This window comes from Chiloscyllium punctatum, chromosome 14, assembly GCF_047496795.1.
Source record: "Chiloscyllium punctatum isolate Juve2018m chromosome 14, sChiPun1.3, whole genome shotgun sequence".
NCBI lineage: Eukaryota > Metazoa > Chordata > Chondrichthyes > Orectolobiformes > Hemiscylliidae > Chiloscyllium > Chiloscyllium punctatum.
This window is the reverse complement of record NC_092752.1, coordinates 45,339,549-45,363,849: the sequence shown is the minus strand read 5'-3', so window position 1 is coordinate 45,363,849 and position 24,301 is coordinate 45,339,549. Positions and strand designations below refer to the sequence as shown.

Here is a 24,301-nt window from a genome sequence, read left to right as displayed (position 1 = left end):
AACTACATTTTTCCACACTGAGATGGCTTCTTGCTTTTTACTCCCCCCAACCTTGTTTCCATATCTTGTTCAACTTTCATATCTAGATTTAGATCACATGTGCCTCCCTTTATTCTGTTTGGGAGCTGCACCTGATATTCCCCTTAATTGTTTCTCATAATTAGGATACATACTCACTTAGTGACATTTGCCTTCTGCCTTCTCTAGGGTCGCACCAATATTTATTGTATACCTTCATAAAACTTTGTAAAACCATTGTCTCTTACCTTCGCAAAAGTCTCTATTTTCAGTGCCTATTTAAATGATCTCATTCGGGGTTCTGTCAGGGTGTGTGAGAGTGAAATGGGGGAAGTGACAGACGAGTCCGACTTAAGAGGAAGCTCCTCTTTTTTTTTCCCTAGTTTCACTCCTACATATCGCTTGTTGGAATCCTGTTTGCAGCGCCAAGTTGTTAATGTACCTATTTGAGACAGCTCAGGGAATCCCTGGACACAACCTGTAAGTCCTGGAGATTGTACTTTGTCATCTAGAATATAAAACAGTTTAGTTTAAAGTAATACCTTTTTTATTTAATCATGTAACCAATGTTATGCTATAACATAGCTCATGCCTGGCTTGTAGGTACCTAAGGTTCTAAAACCTTTCACAGAACAGCAGCTCCAGCTGTTATCCCTAAGAGCTCTCTCGGGCTTCTCCCCTTATTGTAGCAAACATGCAAACAGAATTTGGTATTAAAATTACAAAAATGCCTCCTGTCTTTAATCAGATAAGCAGCAATTAAATGGCAAAAGCTTGCAGGGGAAGAGCAACTCATTAAAAGATCTGTGTATGCCTGATTAATTAAGCAATGTGCACATCAAAGTGGTAAGCCCTGATTAAGCCAGGCCAAATGGCCAAATGCCTTTAGCTAGATAAGCTTCCCTTTTAGCAGAACATCATAACGAGAGACTGGTTGAAACTGTGCGGAAAGAGGTAACCTCACTAAGCTTACATCACTGTCCTAATAAAAATGGCTTTTTATTAAAATCATCTTAGATTCCCAAAATGCTCAGTAAATTCATAACAGTTTATTAAATTACAAGTTCTTTTCCTATTGAGTATGAGTTTTGTTAAGAGTCTTCAATACAAAATAGAAATTCAGTCATCCAAGTGTGAAATATGTGCAGCTTTCAGCTCTCGAGGTCAAAAGGAAATAGCTCCACCCATTCCACAAGTGAGCAAATGTTATCACCTTTATTTATATCAATCCATTGACACTAAGAACAGATGTCTTTTAATTCTTTTGAACAATGTTCCCCTGCATATTATGTAGCATTTGTGTAAGGCTTTCTCAGGCAGCTTGCAGATGGTGCTGTTTCCATGCACCTGTTGCCCTTGTGGTAGAGATTGCAAGTTTGGAGGATGCTGTCTAAGGAGCCTTGGTGAATGGTTTCAGGTTTATCTTTTTAGTTGGTACACACTGCTGCCACTGTGCAATGGATTGATTGGATGTTGAGGGTGTTCGATTGGGTGCTAGCTGAGCACTGTTTTATCCTGGAAGCTTCTTGAAGATTGTTGGAGCTGCACCATCGAGGCAAATGCAAAATATACCATCGCATTGACTTAACATTTCAACATTGAATTCCTTGAAAAGTTAACTCTGTTTCTCTCTCCAAACCTGCCAGACCTATTGAGTTCCTCCAGCACTCTTTCAGCATTCCTATTTGAGCTGCTGGCCTATTTCACTTTCTGACAACTTTAATCTTCGAGACAAATTCTAATTACTTGGTGTGAGAGGTAATTTCGGTTTAAACTTTAAGATGTGCCTGGACCACAGACTGATCCATAATAAAAGACAAAACTTTTGTTTCTTTTCTAAAACATTTTGTATACTCAAAAGTAGAATAGCTTAAATTGTGCAGAATGCTGACAATTTGTGAGCAGAGTAAAAACAAACAGGCCCTTGATTGATGAAACCATTAACACAGGCAGGGAAGAATGAGGCCTTGACTGATAATACTGCAGGGTGAGAGAAACAACTTTGGAGACTCTGAAGACTTTGTGATAAGGGTGCAAATCAAAGAATAATGATGTTTTTAAGAATGTGAACCTCATGGCTCGTTAGAGCCAGGGAGGGGAGGGTCTGGAGGCATTTGTTGCAGACTTTGTGATAAGGGTGTAAATCGAAGAATAATGATGTTTTTAAGAATGTGAACCTCATGGCTTGTTAGAGCCAAGGAGGGGAGGGATTTGTACTGTATATAATGAGAAACTTTGTAAGCCTCAGCGCGCCTTTTACTCAGAAGGCTGCCCGACTCTGCAGACTTGCTAATAAAACTTTGTTTTCCTGAATTTGTCTAGAGCGATTATTAAGAAGCGATTTTCGTTTCTAACAACTTGGGGGCTCGTCGTCCGGGATCAACACTCCGGCCGCGGGGGGAGCTGAGGAAGGACATCGGAGAAGGTGCACCCTGCTGATTTCAGCAGTCCCTGATTCCTTGCTTGTCGCCCCGCGCGGCTTGAGCGAGTGATATCCGGGAGGCTCAGGAAAACAAAGGAGGGGTGTGGCCGAGGCAGTGGGGACGGTTAACGATCGAGTAATTTCGGTGCACCGAACCCAGGTAAGAAAAACTTGCGGGGACCGTGTTTCCGGACGCCTGGGGACCTACGGGGTGCCTGTGGATTTTTCTACAGAGACGTAGGACTCAGGTATCTAGAGACCGGGGCTGGCCTGTGAGGGATTTTGCAGAGACCGTGTTTGCGGAGGAACGTGTACCTACGGGGTGCCTGTGATCTGTTTCACAGAGACGTAGGACACAGGAATCCAAAGACCGGGGGTGCCTGCAAAGGAACCTGGGCGATCACGGGACTGAAGGTCCGGGAATTGGCTACATTGTGATAGATTATCACGGGAGAAATACGAAGTCCTCGGAAATGGGAAATAAGGGATCTAAGGCGATTAAGGGATGGGCTGGGGTATGTTTTGTTATTTGTAGATAGAATAAGTATAAGTAGCAGGAAATGATCTTGGAAACATATGTTATAAAATCCATATAAGTGGGAGCTTATAAAAAATAATGGGTAAAGATGCTGCTGGGAGTTGTCCACAGACCCATCAACAATAGCTTTCTTTGGGACAGAATAGTTCAGGGAGAAAATAAGGTGTGTAAAAAACAGGCAGTATATTTATCACTGGTGATTTTAATTTTCATGTAGATTGGGAAAATCAAGTTGCCTAAGGAAGTCAGAAGGACACTTTTCTAGAATCATATGTTCTACATCCAAATGGGAATCAAGCTATTTTGCGTCTGATAATATATACTGAGGAAGGTTTAATACATGATCACAAAGTAAAAATAAACTCTAAAGGTTACAGTGACCATAATATGATAGAAGTTAGCATTCATGTTAAGAGTAAGAAACTTGGGTTGAAAACAACTGTGCTATAAACTCGAAGAAGGTAGGCATTGTGCAGAGTTAACTGGAGTGGACTCAGAAAGAAGTTTAATAGAAAAGACAACTAATGAACAACTGCACACTTTTATGAAAATAGTTCATGACTCCCAGTTTCCTCAGTGAGGAAAAATGATTCCAGGAAGGGAATATCAAAGAATGATTAACCAAGGGAAAAAAAAACAGACAGAGTTGAAAGAAAAGTCATAAAAATGGAAAAGATTGTGAGAGAATCAATGTCTGGAAGGTATCAAAAAAAAAACTTAAATTTTGCTGCAAACAAAAAAACATTTATGACAGCAACAGACACACAATGCATGAAAATTGGTCCTATCCACTTAATGATTCAAATGGTTAAACAAGCTTTTGGAGAACACAAAGGACATCATCTGAAAATTGGTTGTGCACGGAGAGAAATTGTATTATTGATAGTCACTGCTCGGATGTTATGCATTTTCCACCAAAGATATTTAATTGTGATTACTTTCCCCAATAATTGCATACAAATTAAGTCTGCAAAGGCTGCCAATTGTTATAACACCACCTTCTTGTGGTCTGTATGAAAATAGAATCTCTGTTGTATACTATTTATTATAAGGGAACACTGTTCCAACTACATGACAGAAAGAATAGCTGGCTTGCTTAACTGTAAGTATAACCTGTCTAAACAATAACTTCTCAGGATTAGTGACAACTGACTGAATTTCTGAATCATACGGTGCATTCTTGTAGTGTGCAGAAAACTGAGAAAGAACTCCATTAGCAGCTAAAAGGGTGTAAACTACTCAATGTATAAAACATACAGGAAACAGTTTGCAGAAAAATTCACCATTGACACGTTTAATTGCTACCATTCAAACACCCAAACTTCAGAAATGTAGGCCATCATTTACCTAACTGTGCAAATGTCCAAATCAACTGGGTTTACAGAAGCCCCGAGAAATTCTAAAGGACTGTTGCAATTTCAGGGAGGTGGGGGGATGGAATGGTGGAGAAGAGAGACCAACTGAAAATGATATTACTTTGAAGAGAGTTAAAGTTTCAATCAACCTCTTCAATTGTTGGTCCACCAGAAGGGTCCTTTCTGACTTGTTCTGAGAATGGCCCTTCGGGCATACCTCCCTGGTAAAGTTTGGCAATGATGGGCTTGCATATTTTTTTTTCAAATCTTTCAACTGCTGCTCAAAGTCCTCCTTCTCTGCTGTTTGGTTTGCCTCCAGCCAGGAGATGGCCTGGTTACACTTTTCGATGACTTTGTTCTTATCTTCCTCACTGATCTTGCCTTTCGTTTTCTCTTCCTCCACTGAACTCTTCATGTTAAATGCGTACGACTCCAGGGAATTCTTGGCTGTAATTTTCTCACGCTGCATATCATCCTGACCTTTGTACCTCTCCGCTTCCTGCACTATCCTCTCGATCTCCTCCTTACTCAACCTGCCCTTGTTATTGGTGATGGTGATTTTGCTCTCTTTGCCAGTGCTCTTGTCCACAGCAGAGACATTCAAGATGCCATTTGCGTCAATATCAAAGGTGACCTCAATCTGTGGTACACCACGTGGCGCAGGAGGGATCCCACTGAGGTCAAATTTGCCCAAGAGAACTCCGGAGGAAAGGTCTCCTGGCTCACACTCCGCCGCTCGACTTCCTCTTGCATAAGGTGGAGCCCGGAGACTGGGTACTTGTTAAGACCTGGAAGGCCGAAAAGCTCCAGCCGCGGTGGGAAGGACAGTTCCTGGTTCTGTTAACAACTGAAGCAGCTGTTCGGACGAAAGAGAAAGGGTGGGTCCACGCATCGAGGATAAAGGGGCCTGTTCCATCTGAAGAAGAAAGCACTTGGACATGCGAGCAAGGGGACAAGCCGTTGGTGGTAAAACTGAAAAGACAGCAATAATGAACTCTACTTGGACTGTATTGGTGGGGATATTGATCAATTTACTCCTGTATGTGGGGGAGGGTGAGGGGAGATGTGACAAATGTCGAACTATAGTAAGACTTGGGATTTGAATCTACTCGGGAACATTGTGTCCCATTCCTATGTGGACGATTGGTGTTACGATGTGAGTGCACGCCATGAATGTTGGGAGGGTGGAAGACCCTATTATCAGGTATATAATAAAGGATACGGTGGCAAAATCCGTGGATGCCCTATAAATGACCGCTGGGTGCGTATTAGCAAAACTGGGAGGTGGGACCTATCCTCCGTGTTGCGCAGGGAACAGGTTGACAGAGTCAAGGAGACCAAGATACAGATCACTGATCGGGGGTTGGGGAAAGAGCAAGACCGTCAGGGAACGGTCGTGCTCTCTAAAGTGCCATCGGTATACGAAGAGGTAGAAGGAAAGATTGAACTCCCTGATGTTACACAAAACCTGTTTATTGATCTCACCTCTAGAATAGCCACTGTTTTAAATGTTAGCAATTGCTGGGTTTGTGGGGGGCCGCATATGTCGGAACAATGGCCGTGGACTGGTCAAAGCTTAGACATAGGGGAATTGCAGCAAACCACTTGGACTCATGTCAACGACAGAAAAAGCCAGGGGTGGAGACTGACAAACAGCCCTGAGGGCCAGTTCTGTATTGAAGGCAAGGGGACCGTGGAGGTAGGGATTAGTCCCTGTCAGAATGTATTGGATGCAACCACGCGAGTATGGTGGCCTGAGGATATTACTTGGTACATTGCAAACCGGGATCATGGAAATTGCGTTCCATTACGTACTGATTCCTCCTCTGACGAGCTGGGGACTGATTACTGGAATTGCAGTGGTCCTAGTCCTTATGAGGGTGTCCCTGGGGTAAAGGAACTGTGGGATGATGTTGTGAGGCAGGGAGGGCCTGCTCCAGATGGCCTATTTTGGATATGCGGTAATCAGGCATACTCCAAACTACCCATGGGATGGGCTGGGGTATGCTTCCTGGGTCTAATACGACCTGCGTTCTTCCTATTACCCCGGAAGGAAGGCAACGATTTGGGAATTAAACTATTTGACTCTCTCCGTAGGTCACCAAGGGATATCCAAGTCAGTGATTGGGGGAATGAGTGGCCACCGGCCCGGATTATTGAATACTACGGGCCAGCTACATGGGCACAGGACGGATCATGGGGATATCGTACTCCTATCTATATGTTAAATCGAATTATCAGGCTCCAAGCAGTCGTAGAGGTTATTACTAACCGGACTGCCCTGGCCCTGGAGCTGCTGGCTAAGCAGCAGGATCAGATGAGGGTTGCTATATATCAAAACCGACTTGCCTTGGATTATCTGTTGGCCTCGGAGGGGGGGTGTGTACGGGAAGTTTAACCTGACTAACTGCTGTCTAGAAATTGACGATAATGGTAAAGCGGTTTTGGAAATTTCCGATGAAATTCGGAAATTGGCCCATGTGCCAGTACAATCTTGGCGTCCTCTTAGTGGCATCGGATGGTGGGATGGTCTCCTAGGTGGTAGCTGGTGGCGCACAGCGTTGCTGATGGTTGGGGGGGGCATGATTCTTCTTCTCGTATTACCCTGCCTAACTCCCTGTATTCAGTTTTTAATTCAGAAAAATATTTCCCGACTCCAGGCAGTGGTGGTTCCACAACATGGGACGCGTGAACTTAAAGTGATGTTGCTGCGAAAGACCAAGGATTTCCCGGGCCCTTGAGGAGGGGGGGCTATCTTGGTCAGGCACATCTTAAAGAAAGAAAAGGGTGGAATTGTGAGAGGTAATTTCGGTTTAAACTTTAAGATGTGCCTGGACCACAGACTGATCCATAATAAAAGACAAAACTTTTGTTTCTTTTCTAAAACATTTTGTATACTCAAAAGTAGAATAGCTTAAATTGTGCAGAATGCTGACAATTTGTGAGCAGAGTAAAAACAAACAGGCCCTTGATTGATGAAACCATTAACACAGGCAGGGAAGAATGAGGCCTTGACTGATAATACTGCAGGGTGAGAGAAACAACTTTGGAGACTCTGAAGACTTTGTGATAAGGGTGCAAATCAAAGAATAATGATGTTTTTAAGAATGTGAACCTCATGGCTCGTTAGAGCCAGGGAGGGGAGGGTCTGGAGGCATTTGTTGCAGACTTTGTGATAAGGGTGTAAATCGAAGAATAATGATGTTTTTAAGAATGTGAACCTCATGGCTTGTTAGAGCCAAGGAGGGGAGGGATTTGTACTGTATATAATGAGAAACTTTGTAAGCCTCAGCGCGCCTTTTACTCAGAAGGCTGCCCGACTCTGCAGACTTGCTAATAAAACTTTGTTTTCCTGAATTTGTCTAGAGCGATTATTAAGAAGCGATTTTCGTTTCTAACACTTGGAGAAGTAATAAATCTAAACCTTTTTTTGATCTAGGATAAATTTTCTGTTTTGGGCTTAAAAACTAGATTCTCCTGTTGGGAGTAAACTTTTCTCTCCACTGAATCCTTGATTCTTCTGAACTGAAGTTAACAACTAAACTAATGGCCTTGGTCTGTGTTTTCTGTTTTAAAAACTCAATGGCGTAAGCATTCCATCTATTAAGATCGCAGATGTCCACTTAAAGACTTTTACTGGATTGCATGCATTTTTGAAAACTTATGGCCACTGTTCTAAATTATGTTCTAAACCTTTTTTAAATAGAAGTTTCCCAGAACTAACCAAAATACATTTATCTCTATATTTTTGAAAACTAATTCTAAAACTTTAACACATTTTATTATAAACATGTGACTTCAAAATTGAAATAAATTTGTAAGGAAGAAGCATTTATTGAGATTTGAAATGGTCATTACAAGTATCTTATAGACACCTTGAAGCTTTTACATTACAATCTGCCTCTTAAACTTTTTAAAGTTTTGATATAACTCCAAATATTTACTGTTGACTTGAAGTTTTGGCTTTATTTCCATAAGGTACATTTTTGATTTGTGAATAAACTGGTGTAGAACCACCTTTTGAGCATGTTCAACTTTGTGCATTGTTAAATTGAGATATCTGAAATAAGGTCTGATGAAAATGTTTTCTGTTTTGTGATCAATTCTTCACAGAAATCAATGCTGGAGAAATTCTGCAGATGTTTGGAAAGATGTTTTTTGAATTCTGCCAAGAATCTGGCTATGATACAATCCTACGTGTTTTGGGTTCCAATGTTAGAGAGTTTCTGCAGGTAATTGTTATTTTGATGGTAAATAGAACATAATTCAATTTACACCAATGAATATAAATGATTAAAAATCTACATTGGGCAAGTGTTTGATAGTTCAGTTTATGCATAGAATTTAAAGATAAATTCACCTAAATTGAAAAAGTGAAGATTTATTGGAGAGTAATTTGAGAAAATATTGAATTTACTTCATTTCCCCCAAGCTGAGTTGTGAAAAGGCTACACAATTAGCTGCATTAAGTGCAAATGCAGTAAGCAAAATTGTCTGAATGTACAATCCTACTACGAATTTGCTTTAGATTTGCAAATATACATTCAATTATTTTACTTCTCAAGGTGTCATTGATTTAGGTTTAAGACAATATGTAAGAATGGTGAAAGGCTTTATTAATCAAGGAAAGCTAGATATCAAATCAGCTTGTTTGGACATGTTTTATCACAACAGTGTTGATGGAGTTTCAGTTTGTATTGGATACTGACCTAACGTCAAATATTGAGTCAATCTCTTTGAATACGTTATCTAATGTTACAAAGGGATCTTGGTCAATGGGCTGAGGAGTGGCAGATGGAATGGATAAATGTGATGTATTGCATTTTGGTAAAACAAACAAGGGCTGGATTTATAATTAATGGTAGGATCCTGGATGTTGGAGAACAAACGCACCTATGTGTTCAGGTACATAATTCTTTGAAATTTGTGTCACAGGTAGACAAGATGGTGAATAAGGTGTTTTGCATGCTTGCACTCATTGCTCAGAACTTTGAATATAAGAGCTGGGATATCATGTTGGGGTTGTACATGACTTTGAAGCCTTTTTGGTAGTACGGAATGCAGTTCTGGTTCTGTTCTAAGAATGTTATTACTAAACTGGAAAGGGTTCAGAAAAAAAATTGCCAGGATGTTGCTGGGATGGTTGGTTTGTGTTAAAATAGGTTGGGGAGGCTGGTAGGAGATTGAGGGGTGACATAGAACAATATAGCACAGTACAGGCCCTTCAGCCCACAATGTGGTCCCGAGCATTTATTTTAATCTAAGATCAACTGAACCAACACCCCCCCTCAATTACTGCCGTCCATGTGCTTGTTCAGCGTCACTTAAATGTCTCTAATGTCTCTAACTCTACTGCCACTGCTGGCAGTGCATTCCATGCAGCCACCACTTTCTGTGTAAAGAACCTACCTCTGACATCTCCCCTATACCTTCCTTCAATCACCTTTTTAAAACTGTGAACTCTTATGACAGCCATTTCTACCCTGGGGATAAGTCTCTGGCTATCTACTCTATCTATGCCTCTCATTACCTTGTGCACCTCTATCAGTTCGTTCGTTCGTTCGTTCGTACCTTCTTTCGTTCGTTCCTTTGTTTGTTCCTTCCTCCTTTCTTTTGTTCCTTCCTTCCCCCGAGCTCATTCAATCTCTCTTCATAAGAGAAGCCCAGCAGTAAGTCTCCTCTGCACCCTCCCTAAAACATCTACATCCTTCCTATGATGAGGCAACCAGAACTGGGCACAATATTCCAATTGTGGTCTAACCAGGGTTTTATAGAGCTGCAGCAAAACCTTGCAGCTCTTAAACTCAATTCCCCTGTTAATGAAAACCAAAACACCATAATGCTTCTTAACAACCCTATCATCATGGGTTCCTGAAGAAGGGCTGATGCCTGAAACTTCGATTCTCCTGTTCCTTGGATGCTGCCTGACCTGCTGCGCTTTTCCAGCAACACATTTTCAGCTATCAACATGGATGGCAACTTTGAGAGATCTATGTATGTTGACCCCAAGATCCCACTGTTCCTCAACACTGCCAAGAATCCTGTCTTTAAGCCTGTATTCAGAAATCAAATTCCACCTTCCAAAATAATCACTGCATTTATCCAGGTTGAACCCGATCTACCACTTCTCAGCCCAGCTCTGCACTCTGTCAATGTCTTATTGTGACCTGCAGCAGACCTCAACACTATCTACTTCACCACTGACCTTTGTCATTGGCAAATGTACTAACCCATCATCACTTGCTCATCCAACTCACTTATAAAAACTACAAAGAGCCGATGATCAAGAACAGATCCCTGTGAGACACCACTGGTCACCGACCTCCCAGGTGGAGTACGTTCCATTCACTACCTCTCACTGTTGTCTTTTGGCCAGCCAATTCTGTATGCAGACAGCCACATTTCCCTGTATCCCATACAGACTAATTTTGCGAATGAGCCTACCATGGGAACCTTATCAAATGCCTTACTGAAATCCAGATACACCACATCCATTGCTTGACTTTGGTCAACTTGTCTCGTCACATCCTCAAAGAACTCAATTAGGCTTCAGGCATGACCTGCCTCTTTCAAAGCCATGCTGACCATCTTTAATCAAACTCTGTTTTTCCAAATAGTCATAAATCCTATCTCTCAGAATCCTTTTCCAGTACTTTGCTTACCATAGATGTATGACTGACTGGTCTGTTATTTCCAGGAATTTCCCTATTCCCTTTTTTTTGAACAGAGGAACAACATTGGCCTCCCTGCGATCATCCGGTACTACTCCCATGGAGAGTGAGGATGCAAAGATCATCACGAGAGGTGCAGCAATCTCTTTCCTCACTGCCCATAGTAACCTTGGATATATCTGGTCTGGGCCTGGGGACTTACCTATCTTGATGCTTCCCAGGATTTCCAGCACGTCCACTTTCTTAATGCCGATCTGTTCAAGTCTATTAACCAGATCCACAGTATTCTCACTATCAACAAAGTCCCTTGCGTTAGTGAATACTGAAGCAAAAAACTAATTTAGAGCCTCCCCAGCGTCTTCATACTCCAGGCACAAGTTTCCTCCACTATCTGTGATTGGCTCCACCCTCTCTCTAATCATTCCCTTTATTCCTCACGTAAGTGTAGAACACCTTTTGGCCTTTCCCTAACTCTTCCCGGCAAGGCTTTGTGTCTCCTGCTAGCTCTCCTCAGTCTACTTTTGAGTTCTTTCCTAGTTACCCTGTAATCCTGTAAAGCTGTGCCAGATCCTTGCCTTCTCAATCTTAAGAAAGCTTCCTTCTTCCTCTTGATGAGAAGCTCCTCTTGTCATCCAGAGCTCCTTCACCTTGCCTGTCTCAGTGGAACAAAGTTATCTAACATTTGCAACAAGTGCTCCTTAAACAGCCTCCACATTTCTATTGCACATTTCCCACAGAAGAGCTCCACAGCTCCTGTCTAAAAGCAGTGTACTTTCCCCTCCCCCAGTTAAATATCTTCCTATACTGTCTGTTCCTGTCCCTCTCTATGGCTATAGTAAAGGTAAGGCAGTTATGATCACTCTCACTGAAATACTGTCCCACCGAGAGATCTGACCTGTGGCCTGGTTTGTTGCCTAGCACCAAATTCAATATGGCATCACCCCAGTCGACCTATTGAGTCAGGAATCCTTCCTGGCCACACCTGATAAAATCAGCTCCATCCAGACCATCTGCAGGAAGGTTCCAATCAATATTGGGGAAGTTGAAGTCACCCATAACAACAGCTCTGTTACATCTGTACCTTTCCAAGATCTGCTGTTCAACCTGTTCTTCCATCTCTCTGCTGCTATTGGGGGTGGGGGGAGGGGGGGGGGTGGTCTATAGAAAACACCAATAAAATGATTGCTCCTTTCCTGTTACTGAATTTCACCTATGAACATAGAACATGACAACACAGTATGGGCCCTTCGGCCCTCAATAGTTCCACTGGTCAATGAAACAATCTGAAGCCCATCTATCCTACACTATTCCATTATCATCCATATGTTTATCCAAAGACCATTTAAGTTCCCTTAGTGAGCCTACTATTGTTGCAGGCAGTGCGGTCCATGCCCCTACTGCTTTGAGTAAAGAAACTACCTGTGACATCTGTCCTGTATCTGTCACTCCTCAATGTAAAGCCATGTCTCCTGGTGCTATCCATCACCTTCCGAGGAAAAAGGCTCTCACTGTCCACCCTATCTAATCCTCTGATTTATCTTATGTCTCAAATAAATCACCTCTCAACCTCCTCCTCTCTATTGAAAACTGCCTCAGTTCCCTCAGCCTTTCCTTTATAAGATCTTCCCTCCATACCAGGCAACATCCTAGTAAATCTTCTTTTGAAGCCTTTCCAAAGCTTCTACATCCTTCCTATAATGCAGTGACCAGAACTATATGCATCAAGTGCGGCTGCACCAGAGTTTTTTGTCCAGCTGCAGCATTACCTTGTGGCTCCAAAACTCAGTCCCTCTACCAATAAAAGCTAACACATTGTATGACTTCGTCACAACCCGCTCAACCTGGGTGGCAACTTTCAGGGATCTATGTACCTGGACATCCAGATCTCTCTGCTTGTCCACACAACCAAGAATCTTATTAGCCCAGTACTCTTTATTCCTGTTGCTCCTTCCAAAGTGAATCACCTCACACTTTTCCACATTAAACTCCATTTGCCACCTCTCAGCCTAGCTCTGCAGCTTATCTATGTCCCTCTGTAACCTGCAACATCCTTTGGCACTATTCACAGCTCCACTGACCTTTAGTGTCATCTGCAAATTTGCTAGCCTATCCTTCAATGACCTCATCCAGGTCGTTTACAAAACTGACAAACAGCAGTGGCACCAAAACAGATTCTTGCAGTACATGACTAGTAACTGAACTCCAGAATGAACGTTTCCCATCAACCACTGCCCTCTGACTTATTTCAGCTTGCCAACATCTAACCCAAACTGTTAAATTACCATCAGTCTCATGCCTCCATATTTTCTGCAGTAGTCTACTGTGGGGGAACCTTATCAACGCCTTACTGAAATCCAAAGATACCAGTATGCTGACTCAGTCAATAACCCTCCTCAACAACTCCTTTTCTGCAGCTGTGATGCACGGTCTATTTAACAGTGCCACTCCCCCTTCTCTTTTACCCCTCCTCCTTGTTCTTTTTAAAAGATCTAAACCCTGGAACATCCAGCAACCATTCCTGCCTCGTGAAATCGATGTCTCCGTTATGCCCACAACATCATAGTTATGAGTACTGATCTATGCTGTAAGTTCATCATTCTTATTCCTGACACTCCTTGCATTGGAACAGGCAAACTTTAACCCATCCCTTTGCCCTATCAACTGTGTATCCTTTCTGACAGACTCTGCCTTCCAATTCTGCCTATTGAACAACTACCCTCTCCTCTGATCTGTAAGTCTGGTTCCCAACCCCCTTGAAAGTTTTATAAAATCATGAGAGACATGGATAAAATGAATAGAAAGGTCTTGTCCCTCAGTTTAGCGACTTCAAAACTAGGGGAAATATTGTTTTAAGGAGAAAGCTTTAAAGATGTGAGGCTCAATTTGTTTTTTTTTTTACAGAGTAGTTAACTGCCATAGGAAATGATGGACGCAGGTACAGTTAAAACATTTAAAAGATATCTGGATGAATAAGTGAATGGGAAAGAATTGGAGGAGTACGGGCCAAAGGCAGGCAGGTGGGACTAACTTAGTTTAGGAACATGGTCAGCATAGACTAATATGACCAAAGGATTTGTTTCCATTCCGTGTGAGTGTGAGTCTGGTTCGTCCATCATTTATTGCCAAGAGGGTGATGAAGAGTCAACCACACTGCTGTGGATCTAGAGTCACATGTCGGCCAGACCACATAAGGAGACAGGTTTGCTTCTCTAAATGACAGGTGGGTTTTTAAATGTGGTTTCTCTTCCCTTTTATTTAAGAAAGACATATCATTGAATTCAGACTACTTCTTCTTTCATGGTGACATTGAAACCCTTGTCTGCAGAGCATTAACCTTGAGATCTGGATTATTTGCCCTGTCATTCCCACATCACCACCTCCCCTTTTGTGCAGGTGGAACATGAATCTTTTGGTCAGAGGTAATGCCACTACACTCCTTGACATTCAATGGGATTACTATCTGTGAAATATATTTATTATCCAGAAGTTAAACTAGACAGCTATGTAAACAATGTAGACTGCAAAAGCATATAGGAGAAACTAGGATTTCTGCTTCCTAAAGCCTATCTGCTAAGGCACAAGTTAGGAGTATGATGCAGTACTCTCAATTTGCTTGGATGAGTGCAGTTCCAAACATACTTGAGCTTGGCACTGTCTGTGATAAATCAGAACTTCTGTTTGATACCCCATTTATTAGCTTCAACATTCTCATCCTCACTATCACTGTGTAACTGCAGCAATGTGTATCAACATTGCAGTAACTCATCAAAGCACTTTTGGATCTTCCAAATTCTCCACCTTTTCGGATGTCAAATGTAACTCTTACGTGAAGGCACCACTATCTCTCAGTTGCTCATCTTCCTAATTTAGCCATACCTGGGTGAAAGTCTTGCAGCTCTCTACCTAATGGCATTTCACATGTACCTGTACCCCATAGATTCAGATTGAGAAGATGACTGCCTTCTCCAGGGCAATGCTCATGTGCAATGAATGAATAAAGATGTTGGTTGCAACAGCTGAAGCTTTCGGTTTTGGAACTTGAGCAGCAGTTGGCATTTCAGTGCATCATTTGAGTTTGGGAACTTTCTTGATAGCATTTTAATAATGGTGGTGGTGTTCCAATGTTTATGCTATTCTTGGCCTTTTAGGTGATAGAAGTAAAGGCAACAAGTGCATGGTTACACTCCCACCTGCTTCCTGACAGCATTGTCTTCACACTTCAAGGACAATAGCTGTTTAAGAAGTTGGGTTACCGCCACCACCTCCAGGGAAGATTGGGATGGGCAATAATGCTGACTTAATTAGTAATGTTCACTTCACGTGAACAAAAAAAAAATGTGGTCACCCCATAGCTTAAGAGTCAGGAGGGAGAGAGGGACTAGGTGTTCTCCAGATAGCTAAATAAAAACAGCCTATTAGTGGATAGAGGAGTAATGGATAAAACAGTAAACTACAGGCCAGTCAGTCTAACCTCTGTGGTGGGGAAGCTATTGGAAAAAAATTCAGAGTTAAACTGCATTCAAAGAGGCAGGTTTTAGTCAAACAGTCAGCATGTCTTTGTTAAGAAGTGATCATGGAGAAAGTGAGGATTGCAGATCAGTCGAGAGTGTGGTGCTGGAAAAGCACAGCATGGCAGGCAGCATCTGAGGAACAGGGAGTCGACATTTCAAGCATAGGCCCTTCAACAGGAATGTGGGAAGGCAGGAAGGGGGCTGAGTGATGAAAGAAGTGTGGGAGGTAGCTGGAAAGCTCCTTGGATGCTGCCTGACCTGCTGTGCTTTTCCAGCACCGCTCTAATCTAAACTCTGGAAAGGCGATAGGTGGATGCAGATAGGGGTGATTGTGATATGTCAGAGAGGAGAGTGGAGCAGATGGGTAGGAAGGAAGATGGACAGGTGGGACAGTTCAAGAGGGTGGTGCTGAGTTGGAGGGTTCGGTCTAGAATGAGGTGGGTGGAGGGGAGATGAGGAAATTGGTGAAATCGAGATTGATGCTATGTGGATTAAGTGATCATGACTGACTGACTTGAATGTTTTTGAAGAGGTGACTAGGTGTGTAGATAAGGACAGCACTTGTGACACAATCTACTTGGATTTCAACAAGGTCATGCATGTGAGACTGACAGCAAAGGTACAAGCCCATGATATCTAAACAAATTTGGCAAATTGGATTCACAGTTGGCTGAATGACAGGAAGCAGAGGATGATAGTTGAAGGGTGTTTTTCCAACTAGATGTCTGGGTTAGGTGGGCCCACAGGTGTCCCTTTTGAGGCCCTTTCTGCTTGTGGTTTACATGGGTGATTTAGACTGGAATGTAAGAGGGTTGATCAATAAGTTCGCAGAAGTTACAAAAATTGGTGGGGTGGTAAAAAGTGAGGAGGGTAGCCTTGGACAGGCTGAACAGTTGGGCTGATCAGTAGCAAGTATAACTTAATCTGGATAAATATAAATGATATACTTGCGCAGGACAGGTAAAGCAAGGGAACATAGTAATGGGAAGCACCCAATATCAGAAGGACCTTTTGTGAGAATGTACACCAGTTGCCTCCTTTATCAGGGCAGGTGGATAATGTAGTTAAGAAATGAAATGGTATACTTCCCCTTATTATCCAAAGCATAGAGTTCAAGAACCGGGATATTATGATCGAACTGGTAGACAGGAAATAATGTTTCCCCTTGTTGGAGGGATCAATGATTAGGGATTGTAGGTTTAAAGTAAGGGGCAGAAGGTTTAGAGGAGATGGTGGTACAGATATACAGTGCACAAAACAGATCTTTCGGTCCAACTCATCCGTGCCAACCTGATATTCAAAGATCGGTCCCATTTGCCAGCACTTGGCCCATATCTCTCTCCAACCCTTGTTCACATATCCATCCAGATGCCTTTTAAAAGTTGTAATTGTACAAACCTCCACCACTTCCTCTGGCAGCTCATTCATACAGACATTGTTCTCTGCATGAAAAGAATTATCCCTGAGGTCCCTTTCTAAATCTTTCCCTTCTCCCCTAAACCTGTGCCCTCTAATTCTGGACTTCCCCAGTCCGGGGAAAAGACTTTGTCCATTCACCTGATCCGTACACCTCATGATTTTATAAACCTCTATAATGTCATCCCTCAGCCTCCAGCTTATTCAGCCTCTCCCTATTGCTCAAATCCTTCAAACCTGGCAACATCCTCGTAAATCTTTTTGAACCCTTTCAATTTTAACAACATTATTCCTTTGGCAGGCAGACAAGTATTGAATGCAGGATTTCAAAATGGCCTAACCAGTCGCCTGTACATCAGCAACATGAAATTCCAACTCCTACACTCAAAGCACTGACCGATAAAGGAAAGCATACCACATGCTTTCTTCACGACCTTGTCTATCTGCGACTCCACTTTCAAGGAACTGTGAATTTGCAGTCTAAGTTCCCTTTGTTCCACAAGACTGCCCAGGATATTACCATTACATGCATAAGTCCTACGCTAATTTGATTAATAAAATTAGGGTGATGGGAATCTGGCTCTCACTGCCAGTATGATGGTAAAGCCAAAATAATCTCTCAACATCTCAACTATTTAGATGTGTACTTGTGATTCCAAGTCTATGGGTTAAGTGTTTTCAGATTGGAGTATAATAGCTAGATGTTTGTTTCTGACTTTGTTTGTTAGTGATATGATGGGCTGATGTACCTTTTTCTGTGCTTTAGGTCTCATCATGATTGAGGAGTCCCTTGAGTGTGGCCCACCAACAACCAGTATTTACGTACTGCATACTGATGACAGTGATGGTGCATTTAGGGAGTTCTGTCAAAGCTGATCTTGTGGCATCCAGGTGGTTCAACTTTACAGGGGAAACAAAAAAAGAATTTGGAAGAGAAATAATAGAAGAATAGTCAGGATGTTTGTGTGGCTGCAGGCATAAGTCTATGATTATGTGTCCTCCACTGATGCCAGGATCAATGTTCCAGTGATTGGCTGCAGCACACTCTGCAGTGAGAGTGATCAGCCAACTGTCATTATTCAGGTTGGTCAAAAGGCGTGGGTAGAAAGAGGGATGTGTGGCTTTCTTGTCAAGATTAGGGAGCTAAGTAGAAAATTAGTAAGCAGGGCCTCAAATGTTACTCCCAGCGCTTCCTGTGGAGTACACGTCCCTTCAAATTGCTCCCTGTGCCAGGTGCAGACTAATAGGGAAAAGTGGAGAAATATATGATTGGAAATGTGATGCAAGAGGGATGTGTGTAGATTTTTTTGGTTTGCTTTTGGGCTTTGGGACCATCTCTGGAGGAAATGGAATCTACACAAGCTAAATGGATTGTACCTAAACAGGATAGATGGATTCTACACAAGGTGATTTGGTGGTGCTTTGGATCAAGTTTAAACTAACTTCAGAGGTCTAGAAACTAGGACATAATCTTAGAAAGGAATGCCATGGCACACAGGCGATTAGGTGAGATAGGTAGCACCTAAGTAAGATTAAAACCTGAACCCTGAACCCAGTCTAGGGTTATAGGGATGTGGGATGCTCATTGGAGGTCAGTGCAGACTGGATGGGCCAAATAGCCTCTTTCTGCACTGAAGAGATTCTGTGACTATATTTTCACTTTCTAGATGTCTTAAGAACATGGTATGGTGACTCTGTCATTAGCATGCTGCCTCAGTGCCAGGAACCTGGATACGATTCTAGCCTTGAGCGTCTGTCTAGAGTTTGCATATTCTTCCTATGCCTGTAGGTTTTCAGAGTGCTCCACTTTCCTCCCAAAGTCTAAAGATGTGCAGGTGAAGTGAATTGGCTATGCTAAATTACCCCATAGGGCCCAGGGATAAGCAGGCTAGGTGGATTAGCCAAGGTAAATACATGGTTGCAGCGATAAAATGTGGATCTGGGTGGGATGCTCTTTGGAGGGTCAATGCAGACTCTGGCTGAATGGCACTGTAGGGATTCTTTGATTTTAAATCTGAAATGGTTAGTTATGAAGAACGTTCAGAGTAAGGGAGAAAGAAATAAATTCTACATCAGTATTACAGCATACATAAGTGAATGCACTGACTGCAGTCACTAAGTCTGGGTTATATATGAGAACGTGATATTATGGATCAAAAAAAGCATGAACTAGGGATTCCATATTTCTAGATATGAAAAGAAGAAAGAGGGAGTAGTCATGATTAAGGAGCACCTTGCAGTGCTGAAGAGTGAGGGTGCCCTTTGAGGGGGTCAAGGCCCAACATCGATTAGGCTACAGCTAAGAAACAAAAGTGCGATTACATTTTTCAATGTTGTCTATAGACCAGCAACTAATGCCAAAGATGTAAATGTAAGGAAATTATGGACAGGTGTACAAACTTTGGACAGTAGGTGATTGATGATGTGATCAAGAAGATAGATGAGGGCAGAGTCGTAGACCCTGTCTACACTGACTTTAGCAAGCCCTTTTACAAAGTTCCATATGTTAGACTGATTTAGTAGAGTTGGATCACATGAGTTCTAGCGAGAACTAGTGAATTGGATACAAAATTCTCATGACTGTATGAGACAGAGGTTGGTAGAGTGTCGTTTTTCAAACTGGGAGTCTTGTGACCATCGTTGTTCCACAGGGATCGGTGCTGTGTCCACTGTTTGTCATTTAGATAAAATGATTTGGATGAAAATATAGGAAGAATGGTCAGTAAGTTTGCAGATGGTGCAAAAACTGGTAATATAGTGGACAAGGGTCATAGGTTTGTTTGCTGAGCTGGTGTGGTTTTCTGCAGACAATTTGTCATCTTGCTAGGCGATGTTGTCAGTGGGTCTTTAATATCCGTTTTGGTGGTCTGTCTTGCCTGGTTGCCTCAAACTACAACGGAATCTTGATTAGCTGGGTCAGTGAGCTGAGGTGTAGCAGAGAGTTTAATTTAGATAAATGAGAGGTGTTGCATTTTGGTAAGCCAAACCAGGGCAGGACTTATACAGTTGATGGTGGGACCCTGGGGAGTGTTGTCGAACGGAGAGATCGAAGGGTACAGGATGCATATTTCCTTGAAAGTGTTGTCACAGGTAGACAGGATGTTGAAGAAGGTGTTTGTCATGCTTGCCTTCATTGGTCAGAGCATTTAGTATACCAGTTGGGATGTCATGTTGCGGGTATAAGGCTATCAGTGAGGCTACTTTTGAAGTATTGTGTATGGTTTTGGTCACCCTGCTATTGGAAAGGGTGCATAGATTCTGAGTCATGGAGATGTACAGCATGGAAACAGACCGTTCAGTCCAACTTGTCCATGCTGACCAGTTATCCTAAATTAATCTAGTTCCCATTTGCCAGCATTTGACCCATATGCTTCTAAATCCATCCTATTCGTGTACACATCCAGATGTCTTTAGTGTTGCAATTGTACATGTCGCCTCCACTTCCTCTGGCAGCTCATTCCATGCACACACCATCCTCTGCGTGGAAAAAGTTGTCCTTTAGATCCCTTTTTTTTAAAATCTTTCCTCTCTCAACCTCAACCTATGTCTTCCAGTTTTGGACTCCCCTCACCCCAGGGGAGAAATAAACCTTGTCTATTTACCCTATCCATGCCCCTCATGACCTTGTAAATCTCTATAAGGTCACCCTTTAGCATCTGACACTCCAGGGAAACCAGTCCCAGCCTACTCCACCTCTTCTGATAGCTCAAATTCTCCAAGCCTGGCAATATCTTTTGTAGATCTCTTCTGAACCGTTTCACAACATCCTTCCTATAGCAGGGAGACCAGAACTGAGCACCATATTCTAAAAGTGGCCAAACCAAAATCCTGCACAGCTGCAGTGTGACCTCCAACTCCGTGCATTGACCAAGAAAGGCAATTGTGCCAAAAGCTGCCTTCGCTAATCTGTCTACCTATGTCTCCACTTTCAAAGAACTATGAACCTGTACTCCAAGGTCACTTTGCATTTTATATCTCTTTGTCACATGTATTTATGAAAATTCAGTGAGATACATAGAAGTCATCAGTTTGGTGCCATCTTAAACACAAATTAGAAAAATAAATAATTTGAGATAAAGTAAGGGCAAAGTTCATCTTTTGTTTCCTGCATAACTCCTGGGTTTCTGGAGTGGCTATTAGCCACTGCTACTGGGGCTGCCCCCTGAGGCTGCCAAAGCAAGGATTTCCTGACTGGACACACCACATTACCACACTGAAGTTAACACTGAAACCACTGCACTGCCATAATAGCAAAGAGGGACAGATCTCACCCACCACTTACTGAAGCTGCAGCCATTGCCATTTCAGTCTCTACCTGAAGCTGCTACATTATCCCTGTGGCTCCAGTGGTATAGTTAGGTTATGGGACTAACTGAATTCCATTTTTGTTTTGAGAGAAAATTGGCATGGAACTGATGGGTCTGATAGCTGCCTTCAATGTCAGAATGACAGTCACTTTGACTGTATGAGTCAATACGAGGTCTGTAGAGAGTGGAAAGTATTGTGGATGTCAGATTCTTGTGTTTAACTTTTTAAAAAGGTTATGTTTGTTTATTTTTCAACTTAATGTTTTCAACTTTTAAAGGTCAATCAAACATTTTATTTGATTATTATTAAGCATATTATTTAATGCTTTTGATAAATGTTCAGGACACAAACTGTTAACTTTGTTTCCCTAGAATCTAGATGCTTTACATGACCACCTGGCTACCATCTACCCAGGGATGCGTGCACCGTCATTTCGATGCACAGATGCAGATAAAGGGAAAGCTCTTCTTTTACATTATTATTCAGAAAGGGAAGGTTTACAGGATATAGTGATTGGAATCATTAAGACAGTTTCACAGCAGCTTCATGGCACTGAAATAAACATGAAGGTAAGATATAGAGCTTTAATAAGCATACGATCAATTGTTTCAATTCATGTTTCCCCCATCAGTATGATTAAATAAATTATCACTTCGTTATAGCATGTTAATTAATTACTAAATAAATTTGATTGTAGCTAGCATTGCAATGCATGCTCTTGATGTTTTGATTGTAAGAGGGAAAGCCTTTTATACAGAATGCCAAATCATACAAGAAGTCTGGAGAGGCCTACCCCAGTGTCAGGAGCAACTCACTGCATCTTTGATGCATCAACTGAGCAGCATGGTCTGTTTCTCACCATTATGATCTAAAGAGGGGATTATAGCTTGTTTAACAGCTTATTACTATTATAAGTCCCCTCAATGATACTGAGCATCCAAAATTATCAAAAACATCAAGCAAGTCAGATGTCAAAAATCGTTGAAGTCAGAACAAGCACCTCATGACTTAAACTTGCTACTTTCTTTGAATAGGCTCCGTGTTGGATAATGGACATTGGCACATTCCATAGGCATTGACTTCAGACACCTAAATTTTCGCATCCAGCGCATGTCGACTTCTAAGAACCTTTTACGGCATATTTCAAATCCACTTACTGATGTATTTAAAGGCTGCACCGACAATTAGAACATAGAACATAGAACATAGAACATAGAACATTACAGCGCAGTACAGGCCCTTCGGCCCTCGATGTTGTGCCGATCAAAGCACCCCTAACCTACACTAAGCCACTATCCTGCATATACCTATCCAATGCCCGCTTAAATACCCATAAAGAGGGAGAGTCCACTACTGCTACTGGCAGGGCATTCCATGAACTTACGACTCGCTGAGTGAAGAACCTACCCCTAACATCAGTCCTATATCTACCCCCCCTTAATTTAAAGCTATGCCCCCTTGTGATAGCTGACTCCATACGTGGAAAAAGGTTCTCACTGTCAACCCGATCTAACCCCCTAATCATCTTGTACACCTCTATCAAATCACCCCTAAACCTTCTTTTCTCCAATGAAAACAACCCCAAGTGCCTCAGCCTTTCCTCATAGGATTTTCCTACCATACCAGGCAACATCCTGGTAAACTTCCTCTGCACCCGTTCCAGTGCCTCCACATCCTTCCTATAGTATGGCGACCAAAACTGCACACAATATTCCAGATGTGGCCGCACCAGAGTCTTATACAACTGCAGCATGACCTCAGGACTCCGGAACTCAATTCCTCTACCAATAAAAGCCAGTACGCCATATGCCTTCTTCACTGCACTATTTACCTGGGTGGCAACTTTCAGAGATCTGTGTACATGGACACCAAGATCCCTCTGCTCTTCCACACTACCAAGTAGTCTACCATTAGCCCAGTAATCCATCTTTTTATTACTCTTACCAAAGTGAATCACTTCACACTTAGCTACATTGAACTCCATTTGCCACCTTTCTGCCCAGCTCTGCAGCTTCTCTATATCCCGCTGTAACCTGCCATATCCTTCCTCACTGTCTACAACTCCTCCGACTTTCGTATCATCCGCAAACTTGCTCACCCAACCTTCTAACCCTTCCTCCAGGTCATTTATAAAAATGACAAACAGCAATGGTCCCAAAACAGATCCTTGCGGAACACCGCTAGTGACGGCACTCCAAGATGAACCTTTGCCATCAACTACTACCCTCTGTCTTCTTCCAGAGAGCCAATTCCTAATCCAAACCTCCAACTCACCTTCAATGCCATATCTCTGTATTTTCTGCAGTAGCCTACCATGGGGGACCTTATCAAACGCCTTACTAAAATCCATATATACCACATCTACTGCTTTCCCCTCATCTACCTCCTTAGTCACCTTCTCAAAGAATTCAATAAGGTTTGTGAGGCACGACCTGCCCTTCACAAAACCATGCTGACTATCCTTGATCACATCACTCTTATCCAGATGTGCATAAATCCTATCCCTTACAATTCTCTCTAAGACTTTGCCCACAACAGAAGTGAGACTCACTGGCCTATAGTTACTAGGATTATCCCTACTCCCCTTCTTGAACAAGGGAACCACGTTTGCTAGCCTCTTTGCAATACCATTATAAGAAAACTGTGCAGTCAGGAACATGCACCAAGCTCTTGGATCAAGCTGTATCTCCAGGCTCCTTACTTGATGTCATTGGGCATGCTTGTTCTGAGTCCACCTGGACACTCCCATGCCTGCTTTGCCCTGCCTTGCCTTTATGCACTTTGGTTTGTCAGGAGAATGCAGTGAGAAGCAAATCTATGGTACTAAGTGGCTCAGCTGCAGAGGGAGAGAAAAAATAGTAGAACAATAGCTACAGGGATTCTACTTTAATGGAACAGAGTCCATTCTTCAACTGTACTCAACACTAGGATGGAATATTGTCTTCCCGGTGCTCGGGTCAAGGATGTCATGAAGCAGGATAGTCTAAACGGTGGGGGAAAACAGCAAGAGGTTGTGATCTAAGTTAGTGTCAACAAGTAAAAAGAGGGATTAAGTTCTGCAA

At 42.4% G+C, this 24,301-nt stretch overlaps 1 protein-coding gene across 6 annotated transcripts in view; it reads left to right on the top strand.

Annotated features, from left to right (window-relative positions):
• The window catches only part of gucy1b1 (guanylate cyclase 1 soluble subunit beta 1), a 265,032-nt gene that overhangs the window by 117,388 nt on the left and 123,343 nt on the right, over positions 1 to 24,301 (top strand). For 4 of the 6 annotated variants that reach the window (XM_072584282.1, XM_072584283.1, XM_072584284.1 and 1 more), the window contains 2 exons: positions 8,447 to 8,565; positions 21,611 to 21,808. In XM_072584282.1, coding sequence (XP_072440383.1) covers positions 8,447 to 8,565; positions 21,611 to 21,808 — 317 coding nt within the window. Of the gene's footprint in view, positions 1 to 8,446; positions 8,566 to 11,068; positions 11,138 to 21,610; positions 21,809 to 24,301 lie in introns of those variants that run through there. The other 2 variants (XM_072584285.1, XM_072584286.1) reach the window with 2 other exon arrangements.